This window comes from Sinocyclocheilus rhinocerous, unplaced genomic scaffold, assembly GCF_001515625.1.
Source record: "Sinocyclocheilus rhinocerous isolate Xijiao unplaced genomic scaffold, SAMN03320098_v1.1 scaffold140, whole genome shotgun sequence".
NCBI lineage: Eukaryota > Metazoa > Chordata > Actinopteri > Cypriniformes > Cyprinidae > Sinocyclocheilus > Sinocyclocheilus rhinocerous.
In genome coordinates this window covers 3,618,774-3,635,623 of record NW_015642053.1, presented here as the reverse complement: position 1 = coordinate 3,635,623, position 16,850 = coordinate 3,618,774, and the positions used below count along the sequence as shown (strand labels likewise).

General features: G+C 37.1%; 1 protein-coding gene and 1 long non-coding RNA gene across 2 annotated transcripts; one reads left to right on the top strand and one right to left on the bottom strand.

Moving 5' to 3' along the window:
* Positions 1-85: 85 nt before the first annotated feature.
* LOC107755440 (uncharacterized) lies at positions 86-13,107 on the bottom strand. The gene is made up of 3 exons (XR_001641697.1): positions 12,321-13,107; positions 7,338-7,342; positions 86-96 (listed from the first exon to the last, which is right to left on the bottom strand). It is a non-coding gene; the product is annotated as an uncharacterized LOC107755440 (long non-coding RNA).
* On the top strand, positions 8,067-12,332 carry LOC107755439 (potassium channel subfamily K member 1-like). Its single transcript, XM_016572223.1, has 3 exons — positions 8,067-8,560; positions 10,479-10,874; positions 11,658-12,332. The coding sequence occupies exons 1-3, from the start codon at positions 8,206-8,208 to the stop codon at positions 11,921-11,923; spliced, it is 1,017 nt and encodes a 338-aa protein (XP_016427709.1). The 5' UTR covers positions 8,067-8,205; the 3' UTR covers positions 11,924-12,332.
* Positions 13,108-16,850: the final 3,743 nt, after the last annotated feature.

Below are 16,850 nucleotides of genomic sequence, written 5' to 3'. Positions count from 1 at the left end.
TTATTCCAGTGATGGCAAAGCTGGATTTTCAGCATTCATTACTCCAGTCCGTGTCACATGATCCTTCAGAAATCATTCTAATATGCTGATTTGCTGCTCAAGAAACATTGCTTATTATTTTCAGTGTTGAAAACAGTTATTCTGCTCAACATATCAAAAACACATGCTAATTGTCCATTTTTTGGAGGTCAACTGGAACAGCAAGCCAGTACCCCTGAGGTTTCTGAATTTGATATTGTTTGGGAAGAGATGGTTCAGATGTTCAGTCGCAGAAATGGAAAGTTTGACACTTTTACCTTTATCTCCTGTGCACCGAGTGCAAAGCCAAACTACTGAAGCAAAACCATTTCCAATAATCCACATAGTCCTACAAAACTGGGAAACTGGCCTAGAAATATTGTTGCAGGTCAAATGTGTGCAGAAAGAGCGATGAGAACTCTTTTATCACATGAGTATGTTTTTTAAATGATTTTGTCTGCTGTTGTCATTCTAGTTCCAGCAGGGGTAAAGTGTGGAAGACTAATGGGTCATGGTGAGTAGAACGGTCCAGTGCTGTTTTTGAACATCAATATGCAGCCATCTGAGCAGTGCATTTCCTCTCTCAAGACCCAAAATGACTTCCTGCAAAGTTCATTAATTACAATCATCTCTTAAAATATTACTTTCATCCTGTTTTGGAAGAATATTGCAGAGGCCAAGAAGGCGGATAAGAAAACATTTTCCATTTTCCATGTTTTTATAATTCCTCTTTCGAAACACAAGCCTGCCATATGTGGCAGGATGAACCCGTGATGCAGTAAAAAATCTTTTATGGAAATTGGGGGCAAAGTTGAAAGTTTATGAACTACTACATCATCTGCAGTGACCACATAAAAGATGCAGTGATTACATAAAAGACAATAAAGTGATGTAATGTGGGCCGCCCAGTTGTTTTATAGTGACCTCAATATTTGGATGATGAGCAAACTAATTAACGCACAATGTAAGAATGTTAACAAGTTTTCCTCGAAAGAACACAACAGAGGCTCAGACAATTCCTTAAAGGAATAGTTCACCCAAAAATTACAATTTGTTGTAAATTTACTTACCCTCACACCATCCAAGATGTAGGCGAGTTTGTTTCTTCATCAAAACAGGTTTGGAGAAATTTAGCACTACATACATTACTGTCTCATTAATGGATCCTCTGCAGTGAATGGGTGCCGTCAGAATGAGAGTTCGAACAGCTGATCATAATAAACCACATGACTCTAGTTATCAAATACAAATATCAAATTTTTTAACGACTTTTATTTTTTGTCCAAAGTCATTGGGGTCCATTAGTGTTTTGGACCCCATTGACTTTCAGTGCATGGACAAAAAACACTACGACATTTTTTTTTTTTAATATCTTCTTTTTTTTCTTTTTTTTTTGTGAACTATCCCATAAGCTCACCTAAGGTGAACATTTATTCAAAAACAAGTCAATTGTCAAAAATTGGCAGATATTAGTGACCAGTTAGCAGACTAAATGTCTTTCACACATGTTCTGCTATTGGTTCATCTTAACAGCTACTAATGTTGTGGCCAAAAACAACAGCTTGTTTCGCAGATACCCGTAGAGCGAGAGGAACTGAATTGTCACAACAATGGTTGAGCTCTCACTAATCACACTCTGTGGCCATTGCATGCTTAATTACATTGGCTTACTCATCTGCATATTTGTCCTATAGGTCTAAGGTTATTTCAAGCAAAAGTTTGCATATCACAACAGTTTGCCAGTTAAACAAATCTCTTGACCCAGAAATGTCTAAACTAATTCATGTTATCTAAACATCTTCACAAAAAGCAGAGAAACAAAGATCGGCCATCATTAATTACCTTCATTAATCATACTTTACTGACAGGCAGACTATTTTTTAATGTAAGATAAAAAAAAACAGAAAGGGGGAAGGAGTTCAAAATGGTTGTTTTACTTTAATCCAAAGGTCTGTAAAATTGCTTTCTCATGTTTACATCTAAACAACACCTTCATCAAGATTCAGTGTCAAAATACATGACGTTCCCTTTTTTAGGACCAAGGATGTTTGATTACGATTTAAAACAGCTTGTTCCAAAAATCTCCTCAGCTCCTTAAGGAGCCACATGGAAAAACCCAGTCTGTTTCATTCATTCACATAAAGGTGTAAGTCATCTGCAAAGGTAACACGCTTATTTTAAATGCGTTTGATGTGAGTGCAAACAACTTAATCAAAGACACCAGTCTGACTTCACTATTGGCAGGCAAATAAAGATGAATTAATGCTGCAAGGGTGCCAGTTTCAATGTTTTGAAAATAGAGGGACCACAAGACCGAGTATTCATTTCAGCGCAAATTACAAATGCATCTTTTCAGTTGTCGCACAGAGGCATGGCAAATTGATGATGTATGATTCAGGGTAGATCAAGAGGATATTAACATTGCCACATGCTGGCCATGAGATGAGCTCATGGAGGAAGTTCAGCACATTTCAAACACCAGCCACTTTTACATTTATGTGTACCCAGCCAATCATCATCTGTCTGAGAGGCGAAGCCGATTAGCTCTGCACTCAAAACACCAAAAAATGGTGTTGAGGTCATGAAGGAAGGTGGCAGATTAAATTAGGAAAGCTTTACATAAAGCAGGCTCTCAAAGTGTTAAGAGTTATTAACTTCACGGACAAATCTCTGTGGGGTGCTGCTGTTTAAAAGAGTAAAATTCTCCAGCCTCTTATTTTTTTTTTCTCATTCATTTTTAAAATATGTTCCTTTGATATATTTAAAAGCCAGTCAGATATTATAGACAGGACCGGATAAAAATTATCAGTTTTCAGATTAATTGCAATTGAAGCCCCTAAAGGGACATGGAAATGGTTAAAAAAATTAGATGGGATGAAAAATTCAATTTCAATGCTTTTACATTTGCTTGCAAAACTTTTGTGATGACAATAATAGGCAGTGGCAGGAAAAACTATATGTGAGTAAATGCAAATGTTTTGCAAGAGAGTTTCTTGGGTGAATGCAATACTTTTGCAAGAGAACACAAAAGCATTGAACTATAATTTTCCTTCTTATGTCATTTTTTTTCATCACCATGTCCCCTTAAGGGCTCCATAAAATCTTTATTTGAACACATTTTAATCTCAATATTGATTACATTTCAAGCTCAATCTTTTATTACTGTGCACCGATTGTGCTTCAGCGGCGACCCACATGTGCTACTAAATCTAAAACATTATTGAATCTATAGCTACGACACAAGTCATTGTTACCAAAATTTGCCATCCGAATTGAGAGTGAGATTAAGCACATGCATTGTGAAATATTGGCAATAAAATCATGTTTTTATTGAGTAATCATCACAGGCTGCACGCAGTAACAAATAGTGCAACCTGTGAAGTCTGATTCAGAAGCAAATGACTCTTATGAACTGATTCTTTTCAGTGAATCAACAGCATACAGATTGACCAATTCACATACAAATGACTCTTTTGAGCCATTCAAACATTCAAAATGACTCAAGTTCATTCAAAACGACAGACAGACACACACACACACAGACAGACAGACAGAGATAGATAGATAGATAGATAGATAGATAGATAGAGATAATGTAGCTAGCAGAATAGCCTTAAAAATATACCCAAATGAATTGTATTTCAGATGACTTTAGGGTCTTCGACACAAATGGATTATGAGGGTTAAATTGGGGAAACCAGTACTTTCTCATTTTTAGTTGTTCTTTATTTAGTCTTTCTAACATTAACTGCACAGCAAAGTGCATACAAGAATGCCATTGAGTTTTCTGCCAGTGGCCTTAAAAATGGGCGATATAAATCAGGGGAGGTAATGCAGACTTAATTCTCAGAGGAGTCTACAGAATGCAGTGCGCTTACCACAGCTCTTCATGGACTAGACCCAGCGTAAGAGCCCCTGTGGGGTGGACCTGCCGGCAGGGATGGCTTTTCCAGATGCCGGCAGGGATGTCTTTTCTGAGTCCGGACTACAGCCTACATGTCCAAAGTGAACCGCAGAACTTGTTGGGCCAGGAGGCTTCTCCTGCACTCAACCTGAAACATATGCACGTAAACGCCGCATGTGGCCCCAATCAATGACGTGCCCCAAAAAAGTAAAGCTGAGAACACACTGAGTGGCAGCTCCTGCCAAAGCACGCAACCCGGCTAACAAGCGGCTGCCTGGCGGGCACATGGCGTCGGGGGGCTTGTGTGTCACAAAAGGATGACAAACCGAGGCCAGCTGTCAGATATGTCCTGATCTCAATTTCAGCACTATTGCAACATAATCCTGGGAACTGGTCAACAGCCCGGGGATGGTCAAAAACAACCCAAACACAAATGCCAACCATTGAGACATAATGCTGACTCTGGCTGGATAGCTCTGCACGTGTTCGCTTCCTGTCTGAGAGGCTATGCCATGGTTACAAGCGAATAATATAATCAGGCTGTGCCACGCAAGAGACAAATGATAGACTAAAGACAAGGATAGGTGGAGACTAACAACATGATCTCCTTTGATTTATGAAGTAACCTCATGTTGGATTTTGGGGAAGTTCTTGTTTTCAACAAACAGGACATTTAATCCCTATGTGCGTGCTGACATTTCATCTGTCTTTCCTTTAAGCCAGTACCTGGAAGAAAAGGGCCTTCTGTGAAGCACTAAAACAAAGTTGGAATGCTTTGAAGCATTTATGCTTCTCTGCCGTTCCTTTATGCGCATAGGTGTAGATCAACGGTGTCGACAAAGCCACCGATTAATCTTCATTCTGCGTCCTCCCTTTGACGTAGGAAATATCACAAGTCTTTACGAAATCTAAAAAATATTATTAAGGCACAAGTGAGTAATGGAAATAGCATTCCTTATTTGAATAATGGAATAAGCATGTGAAAATGGCTTTAAGCGGTAGGTGACAACCTAATGGTAGCCTCATAAAACAGAAAGTACACAATCCAACAATTCAAAACATAACTAACAACTTCCCCAGTTTTTAAAGTGGCTAAACATGAAAATCACAAGCTTTTAAAATATAACTCTAACCACAGTAGGCGGAGAAGTACAGTAGACAGAGAAACATCAAAGGTCTGTGGCCATGAAACAGGAGTGATAAATTATACGCAGGTGTAAAATTGACAGTGTTCTAGACACACTTTAAAGGACTATAACTCTACAGATGTGTCAGGTTAAACTTCTATTTTTTGTTCCACTCACAGTAGAGGAATGCAAATATAAGTGTTAAGGTGACCGAAAGAGTTTGCTATGCTTTCAAAAACATGGTCTGGAGAATAACCAGACCGGGCTTTAGACACTTTTCCAGAGTCTGGATCTGACCTTTGAAACACCACACCTCTACAAACATCTAAAGGTGATTTTTCCAGTTTTTGGAGTCACAATACCCTCTAGTGGTCCTAAAAGGAGCTTGCATAAAATGATGCTACCACATATTAAGAACTCGGGACATCAAATGCAATAATTTAAAGTTCAGTCACTGAAAACCCCATGTTGAAGCAGAAATCTGAATTTTGGCAAGGATGTGTCTTTTTCAATATTGTGTTTTATGGCTCAGCTTATTCTGCAGTGAGGTATTAAAGGGACCGTTTACACATAAGAACGCGTTTTTGTATTTCACCGCGCTGTTTTTCCATTGTTTTTCTATGTGAACATACGCTAGACGGACGTTTTTCACCTTTGCACTCGCGTCTAAAAACGCAGGGCTCAAGTTAAAAGTTGTTCAGCTTGTATTAATGCTTGTTCCATTCCATTACCCTGCGTCTCGCGTTTTCAAACGCAAAAATGCGTTCTGTGTGAATGCGTTTTTACACTCCACTTCGCTGCTGTTTAATGCACATTGCGTCTTTTCTCTGTTGCGTTTCGCGCATGGTTATAAAAGCAAAAAGTAGTTCAACATTTTGTTAAATAAATAAACAAACAAATAAATAAATAAATAAATGTTTTTATTTAATATTTTTTTATTCCAGGTTTACTTTTCATTGTGCAGAATCATTAGATTATCGGCGAATATCTGGCGATTTTTCACTACAATAACATAACTCCCTATTAATCTTATTGTCAGTGACATTTATGGAAATAATTGTCATAGCAGATTAGCTCTAACATGTCACTAGCAGTGTAACAATAACATTGGCTCTGTGTCACGGCCTTGTGCCTCTGTGTGAGAGCAACATCCTTGACTACATTGGCGCTCAGGTCTGGCCAGAGGTCTCACATTTCACTCGATCATCCAGAAATAGCCCAAAGGAGCAGAACAGAATATAAAAAAGGAAGCTCTCAGAGTTTGACTTCTGTTCAGTACCAAGAATGAAGCATACAGTCATCCAATGATGCAGCAAAACTGCAGAATGGCAAGAGGCACAGGCAGTACAGCTGTCACATCAAGCTGTCCAGCCACTCACGAAATCTGGCATTAAAACAAAATGAGGACAAGAGCATTGTTGAGAGAGTTTGTGATTGTAAAACATTTAAATACAGTAAAAGTTTAAAGAGAAATGAGTAGGCTATGACACACAAGTATGACACTATCCACCTAAGCAGTCTGATGATCTCAGATGTATTAACCACTGCTATTGTGCATCAGCAGCTTTAGCTATAAAATGTGCACTGACCTGTTTACTGAGATAATCATCTCCTGCATAATGCCTGTGCAGGGTGGAGTGATGCTTTTAAAATGAAGACATTTTCAAAACGCAAACAATTTGATGCTTTAAAGGGGTAGCTCATCAAAAAATAAAAAATTCTGTCATCCTGTTGTTCCAAACTTGCATGAGTTTTATTCCTTTGTGGAACACGCAAGGGGAATTTTTGAAGTGAATGAGGACAGGGGCTGTTGAACTCCAACATGACAAAAAAAGCATCATAAAATTATGATAAAATTGATTGATGCAACTGATGTGCTAAATTATGTGTGCCCTGAAGTCACACAATAACTTTTTTGTAAGGAAAGGAATAAATTACATCATTATTCTTTTGAAAATCTTGACATCCATCCTAGCTCTTCTTGAGACTCGAGGACAAGATCGGTTTGATTCACAAATGAATTATTCAGTCTTGTATGGAATATGTCTGACTCAGAAGAACAATTCAATCAGAAAACATGAACTGGCACTTTCAGGTTTTGTGACTGAATAGTTCTCTTTAGTAGAATATTTTCAATATATCAGTTGAATAGCGAAACCGTTCTAAATGATTCATTTGTCAAACAAACTGATCACGTTATGACATTCAGCTAATGGCTTCAAGAAATTTGAAATATCGTTGTATGGACTACCTTTATGATACATTTATATGGTGCTTTAGTAGGCTACTCTGGCTTCATTTACATTTATTGATGCACTGAAACGGGTCACTGAACTCTTAAATGCAGACAGACCACTTCACAACTGCCCTTCACAGAAACCACAAGAGTTTTGGCTATTCATAACCATTGCTACACGTAAAAGCTTTTTGATACACATAAGCAAACATGGGAAGCTCCAACAACACTTTTGTTTGAGGTCACTTTTCAAATCTTTTGTCATCCCATAAGACCATCCTATCACCACCTGGTCAAACCTGTTCTACCAGGTAACAGAATAGCCTATATGCATGTCTTCGAAGCAGTTGCTGCTGACCCTAATTGCCTGGGTCACTTTCACTTAGCCTATAGTATCCTCTCATTGAGACAGCTGCTTAACTGTATCTGTCTTCTAAACGCAAATTCCTCAAGTTTACCTTACTAGGTGCGCCCTACCGTGATAAATGTAATCAACAGAGCTGACCTGAGTAAGGTGAGGCGTGGTGGAACGAGACGTCATGAGCCTGACGCAAAATAGGAATCCTACTACAGCGAAGGCAATCTCATGAATATTAATCAGATAACTCTGACGCCCGTTGTAACCATCCAATGGCGATGGCTTGATTTATAAATATTAATTAGGTAGAGCTGACGTTGAGTTGTTACCTTCCACCACAGGCGAATGGTCGATTCATGAATATTAATAAAACCCTTCGCCATAGTACGATTAGTAAACGCTTCTACTGATCATCCGTAACATCAGCTCCGCAATACCGGCAGGGGACAAACAGGAAATTATAATCAAAAGACAGCTGTAAGAGTGTTTGCTCCATTTTATTTGTAAGAAACAAGTGTATTCCTGTAATACAACTACTTGTATTAATTCTCCCGCAGAGACGATGCTTCAGTGCCTGTCTGGAAGTTCGTGTGTGCGTGTCATAGAAGGTTACAGGTCTACGTGGTATTTCTTGGTCTTGGTATTGGCGTATGTGTTATATCTGATATTCGGTGCTTTAGTGTTTTACGCGGTGGAGCTGCCGTATGAAGAGCAGCTTCGGCAAGAGCTTCGGACCGTGAAGCAGCAGTTTCTAAATGATAATGAATGTCTGTCCGAAGAAAGACTGGAGGAGTTTCTCACCAGAGCTTTAGAAGCGAGTAATTACGGTGTGTCTGTTCTCAATAATGCTACTACTAACTGGAACTGGGATTTCACATCAGCCCTCTTCTTCGCCAGCACTGTGCTGTCCACGACAGGTGAGAACAGACTTTCTCTTGACAATATTAAATAGCCATAATAGGATTGTTTTTGTGTTCTAACCCAGTTGTTGATTTACATGATATCATTTACTGTCTGTAGTCCGGTAAGTCCTTCTTTACAATCATTTACCCAAGATCGGCCGCAATGCTAGAAAACACCGGTGTGGTGTCATTTGTAAGGTCGAGCTGTCCTCTCTGAGATCTCTGATAAAAGCATTTGCTGACGTCAGTCTGTGAAGGTTGAAAAGCTTGTACAGTATGATGTGGCCTCTTTAAACAGCCCAACGTTTACAATAATAGTTTTATATAGACTAAATATGCTTTAAAACAAGGATGTAACTCAAGAAAAGAGACCTGCCTACTGTGTTTAATGGGTTAGAGCAGTCTGTCTCTCTCCCTCCCTTCATAATGAGTCAAAAGTCAACAAAGCTTTATGGGCCTTGCAATATATCAAGATCTTGTACAAACATATAATACAGACTATGATAATATTTTTTTCTTAACATACTACAAAGGGGAAAATAAAAATAAATAACAGTTCAATAAAATAGGATACACTGGGAATTTAGACTCACACAAACACAATGTATTTTGCATATCCTTCTAAGAAAAAGTTGGTAGTAATTTTTTGCTCATTAAACAAGCTTTACACAAATAAATAACCAGCACTTCTGCAAAATAATATGCAATCACATGAAATAAAAATATGTAAGTCTTCTAGAAAAAAAGTATTATTCTGCATAGACTAAATTGCTTATAATGGGCTTCATTGTTTCAAATGACCAGCAGTGTTATGCAGTTGGCTGTTACTGTTAATAACTATAACTGTTAATAACTATTCTATTAATAACGATAACATTAACATTTCAGTCAGTGCTCAGGATGTATTAAACATAAGCAAAAAAGTAGCAAAAATATGATACCAAATATCATAAAACAGATATAATACTATAGACAAAACATAATTGTAATTGGGCTACTTTTGAATCTTTTTGTATTAATGGTGATGATCATCTTCACAAGTCAATTTTTAGAGATTTCACTGTATTTATTAAGACACTCTTACAAATAAAGCAAAATAAGTGCGTGCTCACATATTTACAGCCCCTTAGGAGCCCTAGTGGTTTTTTAATTCATTGCAGTGGGTGATTTGAAGGATGTCTGACCTGGATAAGCATGCAGTGTGTGTAGTGTTTCCAAGGATTATGTAACTTAATCCAGCAGGATTTAAGTACTACAACAGGTAACACCCTTGGCATTCCTGGTAACTTTTCATTATGTGATTAGAATGGTGTTTAAAACAAAATTAACTGGTTCATTTGAGTAAAATGCTAGCTGAGATGAGGATTGCCAGATCTGCAAAACAAAATTTGTCCAATGGGCAGTCAAAAATATCCAGAACTAGCCCAATGACCTTATCTCAAATATCTAAACATAAAATATATGTCGCTCCCATGATTAGGCTAAATGCATTTTTACAGTTACTATTATGCTTTATACACAATTTCAACCTGAAAATCACTATACTGTAGACTGTAAATGATTTTTTGAAGTTAAAGTAAATAAAACAAAGATTATTGGAGTGTGTTTTACAAATTTCTTGTAAAAATGTGTTACTTGCCATTTCTTTATCATTTTTTGAATGAAAATTCATTGTTTCATCACTATTTTTCTTCAGTGTAGTAATCATAAATACAATTACAATGCAACAGTGTTTTCCTTAAGGAGTTCTCCCAACTGTCCCTCTCTTACAACTCATCATCTAGAACAGTTTTATTTTTGGTAGAATATAAAATGAGTAAAATATTTTAGTACATTTCAGTCAAATACATTTTTATGACCTTTAACCCACGGGAAAAAATCAACCTGTGAAATGAAAAGACCCCTTCAAAGAGCTTCATGTGTTTTTTTCCAGGATATGGCCACACCGTCCCTCTCTCAGATGGTGGTAAGGCCTTCTGCATCATTTACTCAGTGGTGGGAATCCCGTTCACCCTGCTGTTCCTGACTGCAGTGGTCCAGAGGATCATGGAGTTCAGTACCCGCAGGCCCGTGGAGTACCTGCACCGGCGCTGGGGCATGTCCAAACCTCTGCTGGCCGCCCTGCACGCCTCCCTGCTGGCCATTATAACCGTCTCCTGCTTCTTCATCATGCCTGCTATCATCTTTTCAGTACTGGAAGAGGACTGGAATTTTCTGGAGTCCTTCTATTTCTGCTTCATCTCTCTTAGTACTATTGGCTTAGGCGACTATGTACCAGGAGAGGGCTACCATCAGAGGTTCAGAGAACTCTATAAATTGGGCATTACATGTAAGTGCACAGTTCATTTAAACATTATTGATGTACATATATACATTTTACTTTTTCTTTCTTACATTTATACATGCTCTATTGTTTAAAGGTTTGGAAAGATTTTTGAAATGGTTTTGAACGAAGTCTTTTATGCTCATGCTGCATTTATTTGATCTAAAAATACAGTAAAAATGTCAATGTTGTGCAATATTATTACAATTTAAAATAGCTGTTTTCTATTTGAATGTATTTTCAAATGTAATGTATTTTTGTGATGCCCAAGCTAAATTTTCAGCAGCCATTACTTCAGTCTTCAGTGTGACCTTCCACTGACCTCCTTCAAAAATCATTCTAATATGCTGATTTGGTGCTCAAGTAACATGGTTATGCTGTTGATATTTTTGTAGATACATTTTTTTCAGGAATCTTTGATAAGAACAAAAGAACAGCATTTATTTGAAATAGATTTTTTAACAATTTTTGACATTCTTAACTGTCACTTTTGAATAATTTAATGCATTTTGTTAAACAATAGTAATAATTTAATTAAAAAAAAATTAACTGACCCCAAACTTTTGAATGGTATGTGATAGAGACAATTAAACATGTACAGTAGCAGAACTTTAACTTTGGACTTTAACTTTAGTTTCTTTAACTTTGGTTGAACTTTATCTTAGGTTGCTTTGTTAACTTAGCGTTTGCACTGTGACATTTTTTTAAACAATTAATTTGCCAACATCACCGCAGACCCCATAAGGCTCTCTGGCCCTCTTTAACCTTACCTGCCTCTCTCCTCTACAGTCTACCTGATATTGGGCTTGATCGCAATGCTAGTGGTTCTGGAAACCTTCTGTGAACTTCAGCAGATGAAGACGCTCAGGAAGATGTTCTACCTGAGAAAACAAAAAACAGAAGACCAGCTAAACATTGTGGATCATGATCACCTCTCATTCGCCTCAGTGTCTGACCAGGCAGCCTCTTTTAGGGAGGATAAAACTGATGTGTTTCCTGATAACATAGTCTCTGCCTCACCTACTACTACCTCCAATGGACCAATGGACCGATGATGCATCCTAAAATTTTGTGTCTAGAAACCTGACACGTTAATGTTTCTGAAACATCTCCGCTAAGAGCACAAATGTATTTTAATTTGTTAGTGTAGGCTACTCTGCTGTCAAGTTAACTGAAACCTTATATGAATACTTGAAACACAGGCTGAAGGTGATTTATTGTGGAAAAGGATTGTATGAATTTGTAGAATACATAATATCATAGGACATCATGGTTCATGCTGCTGCTGAACAGAAAAACATTTTGTGACCAGGGTTTTTTTTGTGTGTGTGTGTGTGTGTGTGTGTGTGTGTTTGTGTGTTTGTGTGTATGTAAATGATAAATCCATCCATGACTTCTAAATATAAATAGTTAACTGGTAAGTGGTCATAGACTAGCATTACATACTTCTACAGACATCAGTCTACTGATTTTAGGCAGTCAGAGTTGATAGATTTCACTGAAAATTGTGTAGTGTATGATGGGCACATACTTGATTTTTTTTTTAGCTTTAAATTAAGATTCCATCCAATCTGAGAATATCAAATGTTTAGATATTTTGAGCTGATTTTAGAACATTGTTTTCATTTGTCAGCAATAAGGGGCACATTTCTGAGTGAGTTTATTGTGTTTTTGGAAAGATTTGAAAATCAGTAGTTGTATAGTATATTCCAACTTTAACTCTATTCAAAGTCTGCAAATGTACAATGCACCGGCAGTTTAACAATCTGTTCAGATTTTTTTTTAAATCATGTAGTGTATTCCAGCCTTTAGTCTTTTTTTTTTTTCATTAGATTTTTAGAATAGACAGGGGCAGGTCCCTGATGACATTCCTAGTGACACATTCTGTAATTCACTCATTAAGGGAATTTAAAATATGTATATTTTTAGTAGAGGCATCAGACAATCAAAAATCTGTATATTTAATTTCTTTACGTTTACGGCTTTATTCATGTTGGCTCTTCTGCAGTTGCATTAGGCATTGTCCACCACCTAAAGGTGCTGTTGTGCATTGAGTGCCGTTACTGTTGTATTGTAAACCGAGAACATGAGTCACATCAGTGCATCAGTATACATTCTTATGAGTGACTGAGTATATTGCTGAAGGAAATTAATGTTGAATTTTATCATTCATTTGTAGTTTTCATTTTTATATTTTATTGCACATGCCTAAAGTCGCACTTTAACTAAACATAATAAACTGGAGATTTTGGTTATTCTGTAGATGTTTTAATTGTATTGTGTTTATTCTTCAGCCAGTAGCAAGACATTGTACATATGAACTGAAACAGAACTTGCAGCACATATCAGATGTAATCCAAACACATCTCCTTCACCTCTCAGAGTTGTTTACTTTGATCATTTTGCTATATTGTGGCTATATAGGTGTGTTAAAACCCTGAGCAGCTGTACAGTCTGTTAACAGGATGCCTGCTCAGTGCTGTTAAAAGAGATATTTACTCTGCTGTTTGAAAGTGAATTTGATGCCATCCTGTAATAGTGGTGCTGAAATTGAGCCGAGGTTATGTTAACAAGGCCCTGCAGCTGTGCTCACCTTGTTAAACTTGACCAGGACAAATTTCAATAAGTTGAGCACATGAAACTATAAGAGACCTTCTTGAGTTCCCCTAGACATTCATCTAAATGTCACATTCATTATCATCACAGCATTAGATGAGGCGATATAGGTGGTTATATTTCAGGGCTTCTCCAAAGGTGAACAATTCCTTCATATCATGGGAAAATGCTCTTTTTGAGTATATCCGGAATGTTTTCATGTTAGTATCTGTTGGTTTAGGTATGATGAATGAATGAAGCATTGAATGAATGAATGATGCCAATTTTATTATTAACATGCCAATTTTAACATGCCAATTTTATTTTCCTTTATATATATATATATATATATATATGAGATGTTTCTCATAAAAATAAAAATAGGCACAACTGAGGCATTTGTTGACAAAGAGTTAAAGTACAGAGCTTAATATTAATGTGAATATGGAGATTATAGCTAATATTTAAATTTATTTAAATAAGAACACATGCTATAAATAATTTGGCTTATTATTTGATGAGAAATATATTTTTAGATATTGCTGCAATATCAGTTCATATCAAAATTTCCAACTGTTTCAACAATCTGAAATCTCTTTGGGAATTAGAATAGAAAAGTGAGATTACAAGAATCTGAGAAGCGCAAGATCGATAATCTCCATTTGAACTTCATTTAGTCTCATTGCTATTTAGCAGAAAGAACAAGATATTAAAGAAATCTCATGAGTTTTCTTTCCTATGGGAAATTTGATGTGTTGTACCAGAGTTAAAGCTATTTTGTCTGTTTTTTTTTTTGAGAATTTACTTCAATAATTGAATGACCAAAGACAGACAAAGCAGAATCCCAGTAAAAGATATAAAGTATAATATGTAAAGGAATATAAATTATATATGATATAAAATTATGTAATATATAAATATTATATAAAGAAATGACATAATAGCAACACTATGAATTCAAACTGAATCATTTCATATTGCATGAATAGCGAAGATGTCTGAAATGTACATCTAATTTATGGAATTACTGAATAGTTATACCCCATGAATTCATGGGGGAGTCATGTTAGCCCAATAGTCTAATTTTACCTTTTAACCTTAAAATAAAAACAGTATTTTTACTCCACAAATACCCCATTAACAAATAGACAACATAATTCAGCATAATGCAATGTTATACATCACTATTTTCCAGAAACACAAAATTAGATAATTTAACCTATCCATATCCATTAATAAATGTGTTGAAATGAGATTAAGAACAATCTATGGTACGGAGGAAAAAAAGGAAGTGTCATCTTGCCCTGTGGGGCATATTATACTGTTTTCCTTAAAGAGAACAAACTATTGAATACTGCAGTTGTTATTTATAAATGTCTCCTTTTAACTTTGCCTTTGGTGTGTCCTTGGTAAATGTGAATAATCTCCACCAGTGCGCTTCGATAGTTCTCACCCAAGATTTTTCTATTAAACTCTCTCTCCCATGGCCTGTGTTTATCCAAGCCAGTCTGCCTCATTAGATGTCAGGTCCCACAGTGTGTGCCAAGCTCAATTTTGAGTTAAGCATATGGAGTGCAGACCTCATGGCTTCTCCCCACGCCGTTCTCCAGCGGAAGGTGTCGGGAGGTTATTGAAAGTGAAAGTGAAAGTGAAAGTGACGTGACGTGACATGTGGCCAAGTATGGTGACCCATACTTGGAATTAGTGCTCTGCATTTAACCCATCCAAAGTGCACACACACAGCAGTGAACACACACCGTGAACACACACCCGGAGCAGTGGGCAGCCATTTATGCTGCGGCGCCCGGGGAGCAGTTAGGGGTTCAGTGCCTTGCTCAAGGGCACCTCAGTCGTGGTATTGAAGGTGGGAGAGAGCGCTGTACATTCACTATTGACGGCACTGTCAGAAGTTTTTGCTTAGCTAAGCACAGGTCACCTGACTGGGGCTTGTGCTGGGGTGGAGACGGCCCTTCCGATCGATAGGTGCCAACCAGTTACAATGAACTCCCCTTTGCTCACCACACACACAGTGGCTCACACCCCCACTGCTAGCCATCTTTCAAAAGCTGGCTGTGGACCGTGAAGCTGCCACACTGCAGGGACAAGATCCCCACACATGATGTGCCGGCGTAATGCAGAAAGAGGACGAGACTCCAGCGCTCTGTGTTCAACTGTGTCCTCCGAAAGACAGGTAGAATCTTTTACATTTGATTAAGTGCTGAAAAGCTAATCTGAGTGACAGTTTAATGACCTAATGGCATAATGATGCTTTTAAGGAGTTTTATTAAGACAGCTTTGATTACCAAGCTTAGATTTTTAATGCTCAACTTACTTTCATTTGTTACAGTTCTTTGCACTGCAGTCTAATTTAGAAATATTTTTTTGTTTTGTTTTTGTTTTTTATAACAGACAGCATTTTCACAGGGTTTTTCAAACCAACAATTTTGTTCAAGTGAAATATAAAGAGGTTATAATATGCACTGGAAATTATAATTTTCTAAGTTTTTTAAGAGCATCAATGAAAATGCCATAAACTATAATGGATTACATGTGGTGCTTAAACTATATACTGAATATAAGATGTATTTATTTATGAACTAACACACGTACATTAATTATGAAAATTACCATACTTAATGGTGCTTGCTTATAATTTCTCATATTAGAATTAGAAATATAAAAGAGTAAACACTGTATTATACATTTGGCATGCTACTGAGAATGATGATGACATGAATGATTTTTCAAATTGGGTGGCTTGTTCATAAGATATTGCTGTCATAACACTTTTCTTAGCAATCAGAATTAAGATTTTCGCCTGGTCCACAATAAAATCTCATAGGCTAGATTTACATGGAAGGATTAAACAGACATAAAATTGACCCCAGGTTCACGTAGGGACAAAAAGAAATTAGAAATTTAGAAATGTGGTGGTCGGAATAATACGCAGCCATCCAAAACACGCTCATAAGCACATAGCAAGATTCACTACGTTACAGAGTGCATTAGACCACCCATTACAACACCCTAGATGGACAACAAAAATTTTTATTTTCATCTGAAATTATTTTCATCTGAAATGTAAAAATCTAATGCATATCATGAGCATGTACATTATGAGCTTGTGCATATGTGTATTAGGATGGGTCTAAAACTTATTTAAAGATATTGAAAGACCCAGTGAAAACAGTCGCATTGGATTTGCAGGCTTTGCATGCAATTCCTTCTTCCTGGGTAGTTCACCAAAAGCCACTTCCTCCCTCATCTACTCTTGGCCAGTTTCCTTCTTTCCCCCTGCAACACACTGCCATCTCTGCTGTGCCAGACAGATGGGCTGTGCTGTGCTGCTGTGTTTGCTGCAATTTACCTGTTCACCTAAGAAAGATA

Excerpts from the sequence above, each read along its gene's own strand:
- LOC107755439 (XM_016572223.1), top strand. The coding sequence starts at position 8,206 with ATGCTTCAGTGCCTGTCTGGAAGTTCGTGTGTGCGTGTCATAGAAGGT. Across the intron at positions 8,561-10,478 it reads CACTGTGCTGTCCACGACAG|GATATGGCCACACCGTCCCT; the intron begins GTGAGAACAGAC and ends GTTTTTTTCCAG. Across the intron at positions 10,875-11,657 it reads CTATAAATTGGGCATTACAT|TCTACCTGATATTGGGCTTG; the intron begins GTAAGTGCACAG and ends TCTCCTCTACAG.